Source organism: Metarhizium robertsii (assembly GCF_000187425.2).
Source record: "Metarhizium robertsii ARSEF 23 chromosome Unknown MAA_Scf_9, whole genome shotgun sequence".
NCBI lineage: Eukaryota > Fungi > Ascomycota > Sordariomycetes > Hypocreales > Clavicipitaceae > Metarhizium > Metarhizium robertsii.
Genome location: NW_011942237.1, coordinates 510731 through 530028, shown reverse-complemented (window position 1 = coordinate 530028; position 19298 = coordinate 510731). Strand labels below are relative to the sequence as shown.

The 19298-nt window shown below is 51.1% G+C and overlaps 5 protein-coding genes across 5 annotated transcripts; 3 read left to right on the top strand and 2 right to left on the bottom strand.

The window, feature by feature from the left end:
- Window positions 1-2964: 2964 nt before the first annotated feature.
- Window positions 2965-4322, top strand: MAA_01467 (proteinrelated to secreted protein- sviceus; the record flags this gene model as incomplete). Its single annotated transcript, XM_007819465.1, has 3 exons — window positions 2965-3601; window positions 3665-3776; window positions 3857-4322. The coding sequence occupies 3 exons, from the start codon at window positions 2965-2967 to the stop codon at window positions 4320-4322; spliced, it is 1215 nt and encodes a 404-aa protein (XP_007817656.1).
- A 4162-nt stretch (window positions 4323-8484) lies between these two features.
- Window positions 8485-10505, top strand: MAA_01468 (Zn(2)-C6 fungal-type DNA-binding domain protein; the record flags this gene model as incomplete). Its single annotated transcript, XM_007819466.1, has 4 exons — window positions 8485-8544; window positions 8607-9287; window positions 9482-10150; window positions 10224-10505. The coding sequence occupies 4 exons, from the start codon at window positions 8485-8487 to the stop codon at window positions 10503-10505; spliced, it is 1692 nt and encodes a 563-aa protein (XP_007817657.1).
- A 3152-nt stretch (window positions 10506-13657) lies between these two features.
- Window positions 13658-15998, bottom strand: MAA_01469 (CLPTM1 domain protein; the record flags this gene model as incomplete). Its single annotated transcript, XM_007819467.2, has 4 exons — window positions 13658-14793; window positions 14843-15617; window positions 15691-15880; window positions 15949-15998. The coding sequence occupies 4 exons, from the start codon at window positions 15996-15998 to the stop codon at window positions 13658-13660; spliced, it is 2151 nt and encodes a 716-aa protein (XP_007817658.2).
- Window positions 15999-17182: 1184 nt separating this feature from the next.
- MAA_01470 (lysine decarboxylase family) lies at window positions 17183-17970 on the top strand (the record flags this gene model as incomplete). The annotated part of the gene is made up of 2 exons (XM_007819468.1): window positions 17183-17363; window positions 17429-17970. The coding sequence occupies 2 exons, from the start codon at window positions 17183-17185 to the stop codon at window positions 17968-17970; spliced, it is 723 nt and encodes a 240-aa protein (XP_007817659.1).
- A 349-nt stretch (window positions 17971-18319) lies between these two features.
- MAA_01471 (uncharacterized protein) lies at window positions 18320-19258 on the bottom strand (the record flags this gene model as incomplete). The annotated part of the gene is made up of 3 exons (XM_007819469.1): window positions 18320-18952; window positions 19009-19120; window positions 19221-19258. The coding sequence occupies 3 exons, from the start codon at window positions 19256-19258 to the stop codon at window positions 18320-18322; spliced, it is 783 nt and encodes a 260-aa protein (XP_007817660.1).
- Between the last annotated feature and the right edge of the window lie 40 nt (window positions 19259-19298).

Genomic DNA, 19298 nt, shown 5'->3' with positions numbered 1-19298 from the left:
TGGTTTTCCTTGAAACCCTGAAGGCGGAAGACCTTTATTTATATCAAGAGGCGGTGAGGGACCTTGCCCTAGGTCTCGCGATCAGAGCCCTGGTGTAACTATCGTCGGGTTCAAGGTTCGGCCCGTGCCTTCATGGCAACGTGTCATCCGTGTAACAGCGGCCCAAAGACCCTAATATCAGGGGGCTGCAATACTTGTCCTGCATGCAGCAGGAGCACTTTGGATAGCGACATTTCTGTCTGGAAACTGTCGAAGCAAGTTCCAGACGGCCCCATTATTGGCCACAGCAAGCTACCATGACGAATTCAAGAACATTGCGTTATTGCCTATATCAAGCTGCCAGAGCCGAGCCCCGAGGCCCAAGAATCATCTACAGTAATTATGGCTATAAATAAGAGGCGTTTTATTCCCATCCCTCTTGTACATTTAGTCAGACATGTCACTGATCCTCCGCTTCCCATGCCACCTTCTGACTATGGAAAAGAGTCTTCCTGGTCAACCCGCTGCCGACTCAATGCCACGCAGACTACTCGGTCCGGCTCTCGTCAACCCACTCGGTAGTCAACTGGGACATGTCACTGCATAAGAAAGGAGTAAAAATGAAAAGTAAAGCAGCATTTCCCAGCGATCAAAGTCATGCAGCGTCTTCTAGCTGCACACAATGGCCAAGTGCCTAAAATGTTGGGGAAACCAATGTCAAGGTACATGATGGACCAAGTACTAGGAGTACCAGGAAAATGCTATCCTTCCGGCTCATCACCATTTACGGGTACGCGGTGACACGTATATTGAGGATGTGTGGCATTTTATGCAGCTTTCGCGGTTGGTTTTGGGATGAGTCATGCGTGTCGCATTACCCTGTAGTTGCAGCATCATGAGATCTCGTCAATATTTCTACCAGGAATTCTGCTGCATCTTTCCCCGGAGTCTTTGGCCAAGGCATTTTACTCCACTTGGCACAATGCATGGCCGGGAGGGGAGCATATTCTATTGGCAGACATTAATAATAACAACATTAATATTAATATTAATATTGATTCTATTCTATAAGAAAGAAAGACTCATCTCTCCGCTCAGGTGTTGCTTGCCGCTAAACCAAATTGAGTCATCTTGCCGACAGGCTTTTCGAGAAGCCCTCTTCTCTTGGTGGACGAGAGCGGTGATTTGGACCTAGATGCGGAATTTGAAAGTACAAACGGAACAATTCGCAAGATTGGCCTTTTCCAGCAAAGCATGCTGAGCCTTGTTGTCATCTGCGTACCGTGGGCAAGCAGTCTCGGCAATTTTGCATGTTGCCGATATGGCGCATGGTCATCCAATGAACGAGCGGCTTGAATTGACGCCCTCCCGTCAATCACCGCGGACATGGAACATGGACAGGATCGGAAATTGTCTTCACCCCTGAGCAGTTTACCCGCGGCCACCCGGACCCGAGTCGAGCCCTGCAGCGAACTGCTCATCTACTCCGTGCCTTACTTACTTAAGTACACTGGGGTGCCCCTACTCCGTATTGTATGTACTCCCTGCTTCTGAGTCAACATCCTCTCCTGGTGGTGGCGAAACACTACGCTCAAAGTAATGACAACAACCAACTTGACACATCAGACGATTGTGGCACCATGTGAGTTTCCCGGTACGTAATTAGCCGTGGCTTGGATGAACTACGGCTTGGACATGAGCCGTCGTCCGTACTGGTCCGGTACAATCAATGTCTAGTGACATTTTGAACTTGACTGCCTACTTGTACCTACCTACCTAGGTACTTAGGTACCTAGGTACTTAGTAGCGGGCGGGGCAGGTCGTAGCTGCCCATTTGCAGCACCAGACTTGACATGGAAGGTAGTGCTCCGTACGGAGACTGCGTACGTATTCCTTTTCATCGGAGCCATGGGACCTTTGCCGGTCAGCCTGGTCGGCCGGTCAGCCTTAAATTAGGTGTCTCATCAATATAAAGCCATTGAATGTAGTACTCCGCACGCCGTATGAGGCAGGACACGGTAGTACTTCGGGTCGGTACATAAGTACATGTCAACTGGTCTTGGTTGAAATGTGGGGCCGCAAGGCGTTGGCGCCGGAATATTTGGCCTTGTCATCCGCGACATGACAGCACTACGGCACTAGAAGTCATGTACATAAGGCTGCAAGGTCCTTGGTTAGCTTGTCATCCGAGGCATCCCAGACAACAAGTACTTCGTACTTTGCACCAAAACTTTAGAAACCTGTTCTCGCTTCATCGCGTCCATGGTAATTTCGGCAACTCAAGCGTACCCCGGTCTTCCTACCCCTGCTATTGCTACCGGTACGGGCGGGGACGGGAATATTACTACTACTAGTAGTATTCACCCCTGCTTCTTGCAAGGGAAAATTGCGGCGTCGGGATCTCCAAGTGCAGCGGCGCATCCAAAGTGACAGCTGCGCGATTAGGTTGCAGCTGTCCGCGATGTTACGTCAAAAACTAAACAGAGAAGTCCTCTCGAGTACCGTACTCCCCGCGATGCTGGTCATTGGTCGGGTGTCTTGAATGAAGAGGGTTGAAAGATATGCGCAAGCACGCTGCAATGCAATCCGGAAAGGCCCCTTGATGCGGAGTACTCCGTAGAGATACATGTACTATCCAAGCATGATGATGCCCGAGTCAGCAAGGTCCTGCGGCTTCACGAATGTGAAACGCGGCATCAGGGTCGCTTCGGCGCACTCGTATTCAACTGCCGATTTCGGACTCTGAATGCGAGAATATACCGATACGCACATCACGTCATTCTGCGAGGCTGAGCTCCGCGCATTGAGAAAGAAAAAGAGAGAGAGACAGAGAGGCCATCATGAATGCACATATAACGGGGTTTACAGCCAGAGGAAAGTGCATGAGCTAGCCCAAGCCATTTACGTTCCAGGTCTTGTGTCCTGCTGCTCAAGCTACTAGGAAACGTCGGTTCATATCAGGTAACCAGAGCTGTCACCAGTACCATGGTTTCCACCAAGTCATTTTTGGCCTTCATGGCCCTATCCGTCGGCCTTCATGGATATCATATACAGCGAGACCTTTCTGAGTCTACAGCCAGCCGTACTCTAGCTGAAACGAGGGACACGGCCGCTGAATTTGTTCATCCTGGCATATTCGTTGACAGTTCCCAGCTGCAGCGTATGGCATCAAAGGTCGCATCCAAAACCCAGACTTGGACGGCTGCATATGACGCCATGATGAAACACCCATATGCTGCCATCGAAACCCCTACGCCATATGAGAATGTTGAGTGTGGTCCTTATTCGGATCCAGACATTGGGTGCGCCGACGAACGAAAAAACGCCCTGGCAGCCTACCTGAATGCCTTGGCTTGGGCTACGACCAAGGACCAGTCCAAGGCCACTCGCGCCATTTCCATCATGAATGCCTGGGCCAAAAAGATCAAGAGGCACACCAATAAGAACGCCCCGCTCCAAGCTGCGTGGGCTGCTACCGTTTGGGCCCGCGCGGGTGAGATTATTCGATACACGGACGCAGCATGGAGCAGCGAGGACATCACTTCCTTCGAGGGCATGCTTAGGAATGTCTATCTCCCCATCGTGAAGAACGGATCCAAAAACCCCAACAACTGGGACCTGGGTAGCTACAAACTCTACATGTGCGGACGCAGCTTGCTCTTATAACTAACCAGTGCCAATCCAGTTCTCATGGAAGCTAGCATATCCATTGCAGTCTTCCTGAATGACAGGGCTACATACGATGCGTCTCTAGCCCGCTTCATCAACTCGACGAGCTACTACATCTACCTGAAAAGGTATGTCTGTACAGAAAAATGTCCCCGTTCCGATATCAACAGTGTAATGCTTGCTTACATGTCGTCTTATTTCCACGCAGCGACGGCCCTGAACCGCGAGGACCATATAAGATGCCGAGAAAGACGCTGCTGGAGCATTGGTGGGAGGGCCAAAAGGAGTTTAACGAAGACGGAATGGCCATGGAGGTTTGCCGAGATCTCACCCATACCGCCTACGGCCTTGCTTCCATCAGTCACGTTGCCGAAACTGCACGGATCCAGGGAAGAGATTTATACTCAGAGGACACTGGCACCCGCTTGAGAGCCGGACTCGAATTCCAGACCAAATATGACAAGAAAGGAGGTGCCCAAGAGGTGCCATCGTGGCTCTGCAAGGGCAATCTCAAGTTGCACCTCGAAGATGTCACTGAGCCAGGGTACAGCATTTTGGGGGCCAAGGATGACATGCCATATACGAAAAAGTACACTGCGGCTGCGCGGCCTGCAGGTGCAAATACCTTGTTTGTAGGATGGGAGACACTGACACACGCAACCGGGGAGTTGTAAAGCCACCGTATATCTATGCTTTGTACAACAAGAGAGGCTGACAGATGACTACGTGTAAATATTCATGGTCGAGAACCACCGGGTTATCCCGCTGCATCGAAATAAGCTATTCCACCTGCTGGCCTAGTTCCTTCCCGTAGTTTACACTTCAGAAAAGCGCTACTAAAACTGTAGCTTGAGTTTTCCGCCGTCGCCGCGTCTGGCTACGGAGCGGACTTGTAGCCGTCCACATCGCAGGCATCCGTCTACCCGTATTGGGCTGGCTATCGCCGCATTGGAGTGTTCGCAACGCCATCGTGGATTACTGTGATCAGGGCTGCCTCGTTGCCTTTAACCGCTAACTAGCGAGCACGTGTCAATGCAGAGGTAATGACGGCGGACAGACAGACGCAGACTATCCCGGCTTACTCCTCTGCAACGACCCAGCCCAACGTTGGTGACGAGGCGTCTGGTGTGTAGTCTTTGCTTGAGAAACGTGATTTGGGAGGCTAAAACAAACACAAAACTGGGTAGCGGCGTGCAAGTTTAGCCATTGTTGATTTGAAACCTGGACGTAACATGATGAGAAAAGTCAATACTTCTAGCTGGTAGCAGCTACCGGGAGAAACAAGCCCAGTTCATGGCCCTGGAATCATCTCTTTCGCGGTGGTATAAATTGATTGCGACTTGGATCTACAGCCATGCTCTTCCAAGCTCAAGTTTGATTCCTTCCGTTGAAAGCCTAATACTCGCACCATCAGTGAAGGCGTGCTTCTTGAAGTCAAAGTCGTGCGAACTCCGCCCGTCAACATGATGGAAAAGGCTGCAATCCAAGTACATTTTGTTTTACTCACCCCTGAAGCTTAACCTAATAAGCACCATCTGTCTCCTTGACACAGATAATAGACGCCCAGTTGTGGGGGTCGGCCTGGGATCTGCCGCGATAACTGTTTCCATGAGAGTACGGAAAATGTCCGGTGTGGTCGAACCCTGCCTGCAACTTGCCATTCGTATTCGTTGGGGGCTCCCGACTATTACCATCGCATAACCACATTTGACACGTCTATTATTGGCAGACAGCCTGTCTCTACGGCATGAGAGCGACATTTGCACAAGGCTCGGGAGGCTGGAGATGCATCCTGCTGCTGGATTTCACCTCCACAACGTGTTTGGCCACGGCAAGTCCGTCCAAATAAGCGGCCGAGGTCGTGATCCAATTCGATATTTCTCGGTGACACAGATGAGCAAGTTGACAACAGTCTTGCGTACTTGTGCCAGGCTGTGAGTTCGTGTCCAACACCGCAGCTTTGAGGTTTCCGTCTTGTACTTGAACAAGTCGCATCCCCTATTTTCGCTGCTCGTTCCGGGTGATGATCTGTCCTGAAGCGGCGACCCAGCCCTGGACTGGGCAACTATTGCGATATTGTCGAGAGGTTGTCCGTGCCAGCTATTGCTTGTCCGGGTAGGCAATGCTGCTTGGCTTGGTGGCAAATTTGATCTCATATAAGTGCGTCTATGTAAACTACAATTCTAGGCTGACTAAATGAGGATCCGACGCCACCGTTAATCAGCGGATCTTCCAAGATAGTTATGGGGTTTAGAAAGCAAGAGGGATGCGAAGGGGATAACGAATATCGAGGAACGATCAAAGCAAGCTCCAGTCAGGGCAAGTTTGTGGTCCCTCAGAGAATACAAGAGATCGAAAGTCCCAATATTTTATTTTCTGTTGGAAATGTTTTGTCCTGGCACCGCTACGCCAACATGAGCGTGTGTCAATATGCGCCTTGTCTCACAAAAGACAGACATATTTTATTCTGCCTTCTGATTATCAACAATCTCAGCCGTACGTACACATCTCTCGCAAATCCCGGTGTAGTTATTTGGCCAAGAATGAAATGATTCAAGTGGCTTTGCTAAAAAAAAAGTAGTCTTCTGCCTTGAGGTGGTGACTCGGACCTGCAGCAGGGTTGATCAATCTGCTTCTTGGGGCTAGACTTGGTGGTTGAAGCATGGCCGCAGTTGATATTTACGCCGAGGGTTCGAAAGCACAAAGACGTCGACAACGGGACTGTCGTGTTTGAGCCTTGGAGAGGCAAGCCATTCACTCATGATGGCTACCGGTCAGTACGGCGTGATTGAAGTCGTTGGAGGGCGAGGGAAAGCGAGCCGTCAAGGCCAACTCGTTCGGTGCTTGGGAGGACGACAAGAAATTTCGTCATGCCCGACTATTCCCGGGGATTTCGGATACGCCTTTAAGGTGGATGGGAACTTTCACCATGGCTTGCATGGCCAACAGTAAACTATTGACCATTCAATTCATGAGGAGCTGCTGCAGAACCCCAGGCTATGGACGGCATTGATGGGCCGGGTCATTGTAATTTGCAGTAAGCACCACAGATATGATAGTCAAGTGAGAAGTGGGAAGCTTAGTCAAGAATACCAGGCTTCATAGGTAGTAGGCAGGAATTGATGTAAGTATTCATAATGATGGTCGTCCGGTTTGGTCATTGAGTGTCCCAAAACTTGAGAAACGTGGATAAAAGCTTTGACAATGGGCTTTCCATAACCGCCTCGGTGTCTGAACTGCGCCCGCTCCCTATTCTTGTTGGCTATGGAGGCGGGCGAATTTGATGTCTTTGGTTTTTTGGCTTCGTGTCCAAGCGGTGTCAGCAGCCTCGGAATTTCCGCGATGATAACTGCTAGTCAAAGCACAGGTGGCGCCGAACATGGTCGACCAGACTAGCGCCTATTTCCGCATCAGTGTCAACTTCACCGTGGCCATGACGGAGCCATGACGGACAGACCAATTCTAAGAGAAGGTGGCACGAGTTTGAGCCTCGCGGGTGGCCGCCATGTTCACCCCAGGCAGCAAAAGTATTGCGGGCTTCGTGTGGACTGGCGCATCCTCGGGTCGTAGACTGTCATCCCGCGCAAGGCACATCTTGCAATCACATCATGACGCTCCCCAAGATCCGTTGGACTCAGGCGGTCTCGCCGGCTGAGATGAGACAGCTGGCGCTACTGCCTTGAATGTTGCCCCCACGTGGCGTTTGGTGAAGCTGTATTTCTCCGACTAGCAGTGGCTCCGTACCCAATGCCGGCATCATAGCGTGCACATCATGGAGTCGGATCGGCAATCATGGCTCTGTTTCACGTCGACTTGCTAGCACGTGAATTGGGGTCTGTCGCGTAAACGGCAGGCAATTGAGATAGGAACGAGTCTGGTGCTTTGTGTCCAACATGGACTTGACCGTATTTCTCGGGGGCCACAGAAGCCTATTCCCCTGGCAATGGCCGAGAAAGACGAAAACGAGGCTTCAGGACGCTGCTAGGTTCTGTTTAGTAATGAGGCGGAGCGGACGAGGAGAGCAGTCTGGTCGATGTCCTCTGTTGGCAAGTACTATGGAGTAACGCACCAGCAACAGATACCGCCGTCGCCGTCTAGGCTCAACTCAGCCAACAGGTGACAGCTTGAAGTAGTACTTACTCCGTAGCTGGCGTCAACCAGCCACAGCAACCACCCCACTATTCTTGACTGTCGACTCTGGACGGAGTAGTCGGTACAATACGGGCATGGAAAGCACCAGCTTCAGACGACGGCCAGTAACTGATGTGGTTGATGCCATAGCAGGGCTTCCTCAGCATCGGCCTTGGGTTGTCGATGGCAAGATGGTGCCAGCACTGGAGCGGTGACCGAGGGCCGTCACACCAACAACTAGGGCTGTGTGCGGAGTGACATGTGCGTACTCGAGTCAATACTACATATGCACACTAGGGTGACATTCTAGAGAACAGGCCCCCATTTTTACAAATCATGACGGAGAGCTACTGGCCAAGCTACAGGTCAACATGAGGCGTAGTGCGACTGGGCGCAACAGAGTTGCCATGTCCAATGTCCAATGTTCTGGAGTCGTCGGCATTTGAGTTCCTCCTCCAAACCAATCTGCGTCTAATGGCCGAGGTTGGCTGACGCCAGACAGCACCCCGGTGGCACGGATGAAAATGCCACGCCTGATTGATTGACTGATTTCATCGTTTGAAGCCAGCGACTCCCTGGCCATCATTTTCGCTCGACCATAGCTCGCGATAACCTATATACGCGCTGTTGCGCGCATCAAGCCTACCTCTCCACTCCTCTCCTCTCCTCCCCTCTCTCCTCTTCACCGAGTCATCCTCTCTTGTTATGCCTTACCACGGCAGAAGGTCAGGAGCGTGCCACTCATGCCGAATCCGCAAAATCAAGGTACGTCACTCCGGGAGGCATCAGATGGACCTCTGCTCACCCATCTGCTAACCTGGTCCCAGTGCGACGAGTCAAGGCCGGCCTGCAACCAGTGCACCAGATCACGAAGACAATGCCCGGGATACCATGACCGCTACGATAAGCGGCGCGACGAAAAGCCCGTTACGAAACCAATCACCAGCGCCGCAAAGTACCAAACACCAATGCCACCGGACCTTAGATCCGTGTGCAAACATCTCGACGACATATCTCTCGACCAAGCAGTTGTTTCGCAGCCTCACCTGTCTGCAGAGACCATAGCCCCTTGCTATTTCCACTTCAACTTTATTGTCACGCCACACCAGCGCATTATCCGCGGCTTCAACGAGTATATGGCCCTCATTGCCGCCAACCGATCGCAACTCCCGCAATTCGACCACGTCTTTAACGCCTGTGCCATGGCGTCACTTAGCCAACAAGCTGCGGACGGTCGCTACCTCAGGGCGAAAGCTCTAGAAAGTTACACAAGCGCCTTGGCAGCGACTTCGACTGCATTATGGGACCCGACACAGACCCTGCAGGACGAAACCCTGGCTTCTGTGCTTTTATTGGCCCTCTTTGAGAATATCACGGCTGCAAGCTCTAGTTTGGTCGCATGGTATTCGCACATAGAAGCTGCTGTGCGGATCGTCAAGGCGAGGGGAAGCAAACAACTTCGCACCAAGGTCGGATCAGACATGTTTGTTGCCGTCCGAACCTTTATGGTAAGCTGGCCTTGACCATGACGGGGATCAATTTGCTCCGTCAAAATGCACATTGTACTAGATATGGACATTTGCTCATCAAGTTTCGTATACAGATAATTCATTCACTCACCACTGGCAGCCCACTGGCCTCAGGGATCGCTTGGTGTACGGCTGATTCAACGTACGACGACTATGCTTCACAATGCGAACAGTTTTGTGTCCGTACCGTAGAGCTTAATGCCCACGTTAGTGAGCTTCTGGCAAGCATTTCGCGGACACCGAAAGACATGGACAGGGTGAAGGACGTTATTCAGCAGTGCCACAGCCTTGACCAACATTTCGTGCGCTGGACCGACGCCGTTCCCGACGAGTTTCGATGGGAGACTGTTGACTGGCAAGTTTATGTGCCACACGACGACTATGCCAATGCCGATGTTTTCCCTGGACGCGTCGACGTTTATGCCGACTCTTGGATAGCGATTGTGTGGACCATGGCCCGGTGGTCAAGAATTGTGCTTTTGTCGGTCCTTGTTCGGGCTACCGCATGGCTCCATTTGCCCAAGGACTATCGGTCCACACAGGAATATGCTACTGCTGCGAGACTTTGTACTGAGACTATTACAGACGTAATTGCCTCTGTCCCATACCAGTTGGGTTACGTCTCCAATCCTCACAAGTCGTCGACCAAGACTAGACAGAGTGGCGCAAAGCGCGGTGACAGCACCGTGCAGAGAAGCATGACTGCCGTGTTGCTGGCCTGGGCCCTCAATGGCCTGCAGAGTCAAGATCATGTAACTGAGGCTCAACGGGTATGGATTAAAGGTCGCCTTAACGTAATTGGCACTCATCTTGGTATTGGCTATGGGACATTATTAGCCAAGGTACGCAATTTCGCCGCGTGTTCCCCCATCTTGCTGTCCCATGTGTTGGTTCGCTGTCTAACCCACGCCGCAGTTGAATATCCGGGTACCTTCCATGCTAATCCGTCGAGACCGTCTACTATCAAAATTGCACAGCTTGAGCCCTGCCAACACCACCACCCAAGACGAGCCACAAGCACAGCCCGCCGATGGCAGTTCTCCAAGTACAAACGAAGATCAAAGCGCTACGCAAAGACAGTTCCTCGAACGCCGAGTCACAGAGTTGCTGGCCAGCGCGATGGGAGATAAACCGGAAGTTGACGAATGGACTGTGAGAATCCTTTTGCAGCTGCCCAAAGACGTTGGAGGCACCTGAAACCGAAGTCTTGGTCCGTGACGACTTTCATGGGCGACGAGAATTCAAAACGCACACATGCCATGCGCTGGTTGTTATTCAGAATCTGCGCTGCGAGTCTCGGCAGATGCAATCAAGCTAACAGTCGAGATCCAGGACTCGGCAGTGAAATGTGGCTTTGTCAAGAGGCCCAAGCCGGCGGCAAATGTGCAAACTCCGGTACCACAGAGTTGGCCGTATCATCCCTCTTTGATAGAACCCGGGTGCCACCATGGTGTGAGAGTTCATATATACCAACATATGACCAACACTGACGTGCACGCAATCCCAAGTTTGGCCGATCCCTAATCGACATACAACCAAATGAATTTGAAGCAGGGCAACCTGAACCCGCTTCGACAAGCACATAACCTACATTGGTGGGGGGCAAATTCGAGCAAGTCTCTGTAAATACATGACGACTTTGATTTGAACAATTTGGAAATATAGCAACTTCACACCCATCCCTCCCGGGCGCTTTCAGTATTTCTGAGCCCATGCGCCCATTACCATATATCCTCCAATTACTTCCAGCCCCCCCTCTTATCCTGCACCCATTGCTTGCTTTCCTCAATGCGCCTTTAAAAGCCTTAGCAACCTTTGGCATTGAGGCCCGGCCGCATACACAGATGCTCGCCAGACCTTGCAAAAACTGGCAACCCGGTGTTGTCCTTCCGCGATCCAACTCTGTAAAACGCCTCGAGTTTGTGGGTTTTCGCAGAGAAGATCGTGACTGTCGGCTCCGAGACGCGATCGTTTGGCACCTATCATCTTGATGAAGAATCTCTTCATTTTTTCAACACTCGAAGAACAGTTTCCTATGGTCGACCGACTACACCATCGACTACAGTCCCTCCCCCTTTAGAATGAAGCCTCGGATTGATGCAGTCCCAGCGGCCGCTGCAATCATTTTAAGGGGCATGGCACGGAGCCTAGAAGTTTGAAAAGCGGAAGAGAGACGCAGATTTTGTTTGTTGCCACCAACATCTGTTCACATCAACGGGGTGGGAAGTGTCAAGCTCATAACCGATGCCTCGCAACTAGTTGCTCGTCACCCCTGGTATAGTAATCGACTGATTGCGATGAGTGGTGTAGAATCGGTAGTAATGGTTACTGCTACGTGATGAAGCGATACGGCGATTGGTGAGCAGTTCAAATGGCAACGGTGTCGCGTCGGAGGCATCGCTTCCATTAGATAGGATAGTGGTAGCAAGCAGGTTAGCAAGTTCCAGGCAAGATCTGAAGTAGAGGTTGAGAGTCTCCTCCCGAAGTGAATGTGACTTTTTGAGAGAAAATGTGACGAAACACTCGTATCTTTTACCAGTGACGATGGAAGCAGGTGTGCCTATGAAGTTGGAGCATGTTCTGCCAACTGCCTCGGTGTCTCTCATGATTCACGGGGCGCAAATTTCCAGGGAACGTGTGAAGGCGCTTCTAATTTTTGTCGGATTCGAGCTTGAGAAGCTGCATCAGGATCGGGGCTGCAGCACACTTTGCAGTTCATGGATATTGGAAGCCGGTGCGGCTCTTTATCGTAAGACATGCCGCAACATGATGACCAGTTCGATATTGCACGTTCGTAGCGGTCGCGAGACCCGGTTCGAGGCCAACGCCCTTCAAGGGTACAAAGATGAGAGACACAGGCCACCATCTTTAGTGGTAGTTAACAAGTGGCAAGAGCAGTGATCTTGTTGGGCGGGATATAAAACATCTTGCGAGATTGTGATTTGCCGTCAACAACCGCGGCGCCCGATGTATATGATGTGACATGCTGCCTGCTCTGCTGCATTTCAACGTGTCTTGAGAGAACTCGCCATACCCTGTCATTTCAATCATTTAGTTGTCAGAGTAAAGTATCTTGTTCCAGCCCTCTCGGCAACAATTATCAGTGCCGTTGTTGCCAACTCTGATGACTGAAATGGCTTTTTGTCAGGTTCTCAAGCCATTGGTCATGATACGGACCTGGCCTGTCCTTTCATATGGCAATGTCCCTTAGCTGGCAAGCAGTCGAGAGTGCTCCGGCTAGTATAAGAGCAGCAATGGCTAGCAATGGTCCCGGGACAAGCTCCCCAAGCAGATAAATAGGTGATACTTTGGACGTCTCACGCTGCTAGAATACTCCAATGCTGTAAGAGCGATTTCAAAAGCATACGAGACGCGCCTCATACCGAATGCCGTGCTGACCCATTTCCATCTTGCGTGAAGAACTGCGACGGGATGAGCACGTCAACAGTCTTCACTTTCGATAACCGCCATGTCGCAGTCAAAGGCTTGTCTGTTTTAGCTACACCTCTTCCATGTAACATCATACTTATCTCTGGAGTCATCGGAAACTCGATCCTTGCTCCTCCGCAAAGTGTCATCGTTTTCGTTGGCACTGTCACCCGCAATAATTTGACTCCCCAGCTCCTCAGTTATCCCGATATTTCTAGCATTGGTTCTTATAAGCGTTTGCTCAATCGCCCTCGGCACGTATCGAAGGATCATTATAATCACCCTCGGTTCAGCACCTATTCCAGCTCAACCACAGTAACATGGAAGTAATTGCGGTCAGCTCGTCACCGCAAATAGGCAAATCCAGAACAGCCGACATGGCCATTAATCCGCCTTTCAGCGAAACGGCAAGTGCAAGTTTACTTCAGCGAGAAAGCCTGAATAAGAAACGACCTGAAACAGCTGACCTGCCACCGTTTGTGCGCTGTTTTCTTGAGATCCTATCCCCACCCGCGATTTCCGCGCTACGCTGGATGGATGGGATGCTGCCGAGGGAATGGAGGTAGAGTGGTTGGACAGCGAGGCACTCTACATAATGAATAAATGACAACTGAGCGAGATGTCCTGGCAAATACAGACTGTCGCTTGGGACCTTGGAGATATTGATGGATGGCAGCTGCTTGCCCACGGGACCGCAAGTCCTCTTAGCTCAAACTCAGCTCATCATAATAATAACACGTCGGCTAGGTCTTCCTCACTAGCAAGGTGGTCTATTTACCCCAATTCTACCCGTCGGGTTTAACGTAAACTTATAGCCGTAGGTCATTCCAAACTTTACGACTGGCGTCCGAAAACGACAAGTCGGCCAAAACTGGCGAAATGTGTAAAGGAATTCGTCTATTCGGATCTAATTAAGGTGATTACTTTCGCTTTGTAGCCTTGCCAGTATCGGCGCCAGTGGCCTTGCCCTCGGGTTTGGCATCAGTTGCCCTCTTGGCTTCGATTGCCTCGCTCTCCTTCCCATTTTGAGAGGAAGGCTCACCCTCATCACCGCCCTGCCCAAACTCGTTGACACGAGTGTAATCAGTCTTGTAGGCCCAGCGTTGGTACAGGTAGATGAAGAAGATGATGTCATCACGGAAAGTCGCCAGTCGATGGAGGAATGGCATTTTGATAGTAAATGCAAACAAATCATCAATGAATGTGTTGAGAAACTTGTACATCATAGCCTTGGCCGGCATATGAGCCACACTCTTCAAGCGATAGTTGATGTACAGGGATGGAACCATCATAAGGAAACCATAGGCATATACAGACCCAACCAGGGTAGTAATGATGAAGGAATACCAAGACTTGTGAGAATCGTACACGAGGGAGTAGACACCATAAGCAATCAGCAAAGGCACAGCCACAATGTACATGTACTTGAAAGCAGCAGCGTCATACTCCTTGGTCTTCTCCTCGGTCTCGGTAAGCTTGTGCTTGTCCTCAAAGACCAGAGAGTAGGGGAAGAGCGAGCCGGGTGCCGAGGGTCGGAAACGCACGTCCACAACAGTCGTGACCTTCCAGAATTCGATGACAATGCCGACCACTTGGGATCCTAGAATCACCCAGCTGGTGTTTTGAGAGTTGTCAAGAAGGTAGAGAAAGATGATGGTCTGCATGAAAACGTTTGCCAAGATGGAGCGAACCGAAATACCAACATTGTCCTTCTTTTTGCGGTAGTGGGCGATATCAGAGCCAAAAGCAAGCGTCTCGAGAATGACGTGTGCGATACTGACTACAGCCGTGATGCCCAACAGGATGGGGTTCGTGTCAATGAATATTTCCTTGACCATTTCAATCTCGGAACCGTCGCCGCCGGTGGGCAGAGAGTGCCCAAACGCAGCCTGGCGAGCGTTTTCCTTGGAGCTCAATTCAATCGATGCAAGAGTGCTAAATTTCCAAAAAGGCATGGTGGTTAGATCTATGTGCAGAGGAAGCTCCTTGACCGTTTCATTGAGTACAGTCATGTGGTTGGCAAGCTGCCAAAAATTATTGATAAACAAGACCGGATCTGGCAAAAGTTTAGTCTAGATAAAGTAACAGAGTGCAGCTTAACTTACAGTACCAGCCGTTTTGGCCACTACCGTCGCGAGCTCCTGTTGCTTCGAGACGAAGGAAGTGCTTGACAGCAGGATGGATAGAATTGAAGTCCTTGACACCCATGGCTGGGACAAAGGCGAAGCTAGCATTAGGGTGGTAGTGATTGGTAATGATAGGACCGGTAGGCTCTTCCTCCTCAGGCTCCTCATCTTCAGAATGACTATCAAGTAGGTTTCTCGTTTTGGCTACCTTCTTCTTGGGCAGATATTGAGTCAAAGGATAGGCAAAATGATATGCTTTGGCAGGGTCATAACCTGGCCGACGGGGATCCAGGTTACTACCGGTCAGGCCAACGTAAAAGTGGCCCCAAAGGGTTCCATTAAACTGAACAGCCCTCGGAACAGTAAACTTGGTATCGACGGTGCGCTTCTCTGAGCTGTTGCTCATCTGAAAATTCCTTTCTTGCAGCACGACATACTCGGCCGGGGTTTCCGAGATAGGTGTCGGGTTGAAGGACGGGGATAGAGTTACTACGATATCGACATGGCTGTCCTGAGGCCAGATTGGCGCGATCTTCCGAGGAATCGGTCGGTACTGCGCACCCTCGTCAAGCTGGCTGGGACGCAGTTCGAAGGCCGGAATGTCACCCAAGTTGGATGCAACTGTGATGGGTTTGCCGGTATTAGGATCGGTCACTTGGACGCCTCGCTGATCTTTGGCAAGGAAGTAGGAGAGGGCAAGATTAAGCCCAAAGTATGCAGCACCGCCCAAAAGGAGCTTGTTGAAGTTGAATCCCTGATTGGACGCGGTCCATGGTTAGCCATGTGCCTTTCTAAAGAAGCAATTGCATGCCCACGGAAACGCTTACATGTCGTTCTGGCTGTGGCTGTGGTTGGCCCTCGGGCTGCTGCCGCCGGATGACCTGGTCAAGCCCAGACATGACAAGACCCAAGACAGGATAAGGGACTCGCAAAGTTCCAGAACAGGGTTGGTTTTCGACTCGCCGCGGGTTGACGACGTTGCAGCGCAGTTGGTTGCCTCGACGGTTGTAAAATTCGCTAGAGGTTGTCGAGTACGATTTGGCTCGCAGGCCAGTCAACTGTCTGTGAAACTTGGAGCACCGCACCGCCACGCTAATCCCCCTTTGGCGCAGTGCGCAGCTTGAAGGCGCCACATGTCTGGTCGATTAGTACTAGTACTAGTTCCATACTCCGTACTTAAGTACGTAGTTGAGGCCACGAAGGAGCCTGTCTTGCCCCACGAGGCCGCGCTGCGGAACCGAGCCTTGAGAACAAGTCAATGTTGACCTTCGCTCGGGCCATGCCGATTAATGCTCAACACAATAGCCACAATATCGCGAGATACGTACCAGCTTTATTTCAGATATTACCTAGGCACTGACAGGATGGTTTTTTCCTGTGGCTCATATTGACGGCATACTTCCATGGTCTTTAATACCTCAATCTATTGGGCATGTATCTTCTCAGTCACCAGGACGGCAAACTACTAGTAGTACTACGTCTCATCTACATGTTGCCAACTCTAAGTCGAAGGTAGTCATTCTATACAACTCCTCAACGATGCCCAATAGCACGTCACGCATGCAGTTCCTGCAACAGAGTCAAGAGAGAGTACGGAGTATATCCATGTCATCATTTGTCATGCATGGATAGTTATGTGCAAGATTGTTGCCCAATAGACCTCGTTGCGAGCCGAGATGGGCATTACGGAGTACACCACCAATCTATCACAAGCTTGCCAGCTGCACTACCAAAAGTGGAGAATTCCTCGTAGTGCATGCTGGTCGAACACTGCCAAGTACGGAGTACCGGACCAGTTGACATGTACATATGTAATTCGGTGGGGCGTTCGGCATCTGCCATGATAGGGACGGTTGTGAACTTGCAAAGTTGTAATTCGTCACACTGACAACTGGACACTTTTGACCCTCAGTGTCCGAGTGATCTTCTCCACCTGGACTAAAGCCTCCCAGCCAGCAAAGACAATGTGGGCGTCCCACAGGATCTCTGGCGTGGCCAAGTCATTGGACCCGTTGACGTATCGTTATTTCAACGCCAGACCTTGCCGTAGACCCAACCCTCGGCCTATGACTCTTACTTCAACCGCTTGTTGCCCACTCCCTCGAACCCGAGGGGTATATATTCGCTTTCCTTTCTGTTGAATTACTCACATTCATTGTCATTACGGAGCAGCTTCCGTCCGACTCACCAAGCCTTGACTCCACCCCTCCAGAGATCGGCTTCATTCCTTTCCTACCGACGTATTATTAGCCGCCTCCGCCCCGACTTGAAACTCTTGAACCGCCATCTCAGCTCCTAACAGCACGCAACCAAGTCACAATGTCGTCCAACGCGCCCATCGCGGGCCAGAACGGCACCGCCACGACAAACGGCATCAGCAGCAGCACGCCTCGTACAAAGATTTGTGTCTTTTGCGGCTCCAGCAGCGGAACCAGCCCAGCACACATGGAAGCCGCCCAGCAACTAGGCAGAGTCATGGCCGAGAACAACATTGACTTGGGTGCGTAGTCTTGCAGATTCAATTCTGCTCTTCAAAATATCCTGCTGGCTAACATGTCAACCCAGTATATGGCGGTGGCACTGTCGGTCTCATGGGCGAAGTTGCCAAAACAGTCTGCGCCATCAACGGACCCGACTCGGTTCACGGCATCATCCCCGAGGCCCTGGTCAGATATGAGCGAGATGGCACCTACCAGACAGTCAACGTCAATAACCAGGTTGTCCCCACCGAATCCGTGTATGGCCGCACCACGGTGGTCAAGGACATGCACACCCGCAAGAAGCTCATGGCCGAGCAAGTCTTCAACGGCGGGCCCGGTAGCGGCTTTATTGGCCTGAGCGGTGGCTACGGCACCATGGAAGAGGTTTTCGAGGTCATCACCTGGAACCAGCTGGGCATCCACACAAAGGGCATTTGCCTACTCAACATTGAGGGATACTGGGACGGCATTGTACAGTGGCTGGGCAAGGCATCAGAGCAGGGCTTCGTCAAGCCTGGTAATGAGAATATCGTCGTTGCGGCTACCGATGCCGAGAGTGCCGTCAAAGCACTGAGCGACTACAAGGTTTCCGGGGCTACTTTCAAGCTTCAGTGGGGCAAACAATAGAATCCATATACATAGCTAATACATATATAGATCATGTAGAATGAGTTATGATGGGATGACATTCTCTTTACTGGCGTTTCATAGGACTAAGGATGTGGACGCGGAGGGAGGTATATATATATATATATGATCAAGGCATGCCCCAATACCACTATTTTAACCATTGTTCAGAAAGAAATAATACATAATGCAAAGTTCGCGGGAGAGCACTTTTTTTGTCTGTATCTCTTTGTATTTCATGTCGAGACCGTGATCTGCCGCTCCGAGGCAGCGTTTAGTTGTAATTGTACATGATCTAGCGCCGTGCTCTCCCCTTCCGATTGCCAACATTGCCCCTCATTTGAATCATCTAGCTATCGACATCCATGCCTTCCTCGCCTTCACCGCTTCCTTGGCTCTCACCAACACTATCAATCCACTGCTTAACCTCAAACTCTTCATAAAGCTTGAACGTCTCAATGTCCTTCATTCCCTCGCCTTGTACACCAACCAGGCCGACGGAGGTATTCTCCACAGTCAGCTCCTTGTCCTGGACCAAGCTCTCCCGAAGTGCCTTGAGACCATGCCTGACCAGCTCTTCCCTTGAGCAGTCCGCAAAGGACTCCACGTTGCGTTCCAGATATGTTCTTGCCATTTGGCTTCGGGCACCAATCGCAAACGCAACCATTTCCTCCGTCATGCCTGATGGCTGGAACTCAAACAAGTGAGGACCTCGCTCGTCCACGCCAGCAACCAACAGGCCGACACCATACGGTCGCTTACCATATACTTGGGTGTTGATCTGGGCCTTTTCGCCAATCATGTCGACGAGGGAGCGGAGCGGGATGGCGCGGCCGTAGGTGAGACGGTGGCCAAGACATTGCTGCTTCATGAAGTTGGAGAGGACGCGAGCATCCGATGTCAGGCCGGCAATGGCGATGCCGGCATGCTCGTCGATGGAGAAGAGTTTCTTTTGGTAAGAGGACAATTCCTCGGCGTTTCTCTGCGAGCTGGTTAGACGGTATTTGTTTGCGAAACAACGTTGGGACGTAGACCTGCCTTGACAGCGCAGAGTACAGCGTGGGTTTTGCTGACGATACCGACGACGACGGATCCTTGTTTCACAGCCTCGGCGGCATATTCAATCTGAAATATTCGGCCCTGGGGCGAGCTAATGAGGACTATATGTTAGCTGAGGCCAACTATGACCTGCTTACTAGGTGATGCTAGCTTGGGAGACGTCGCAGAGGCCAGGGCGGGGGGGTGCGCACAATGTGACAGAATCGTTGTCGTAGTTGTTTCTGAACATGATGGTCTAGTTTGACAAGGCGATTCGTTGCTGCAGCTGA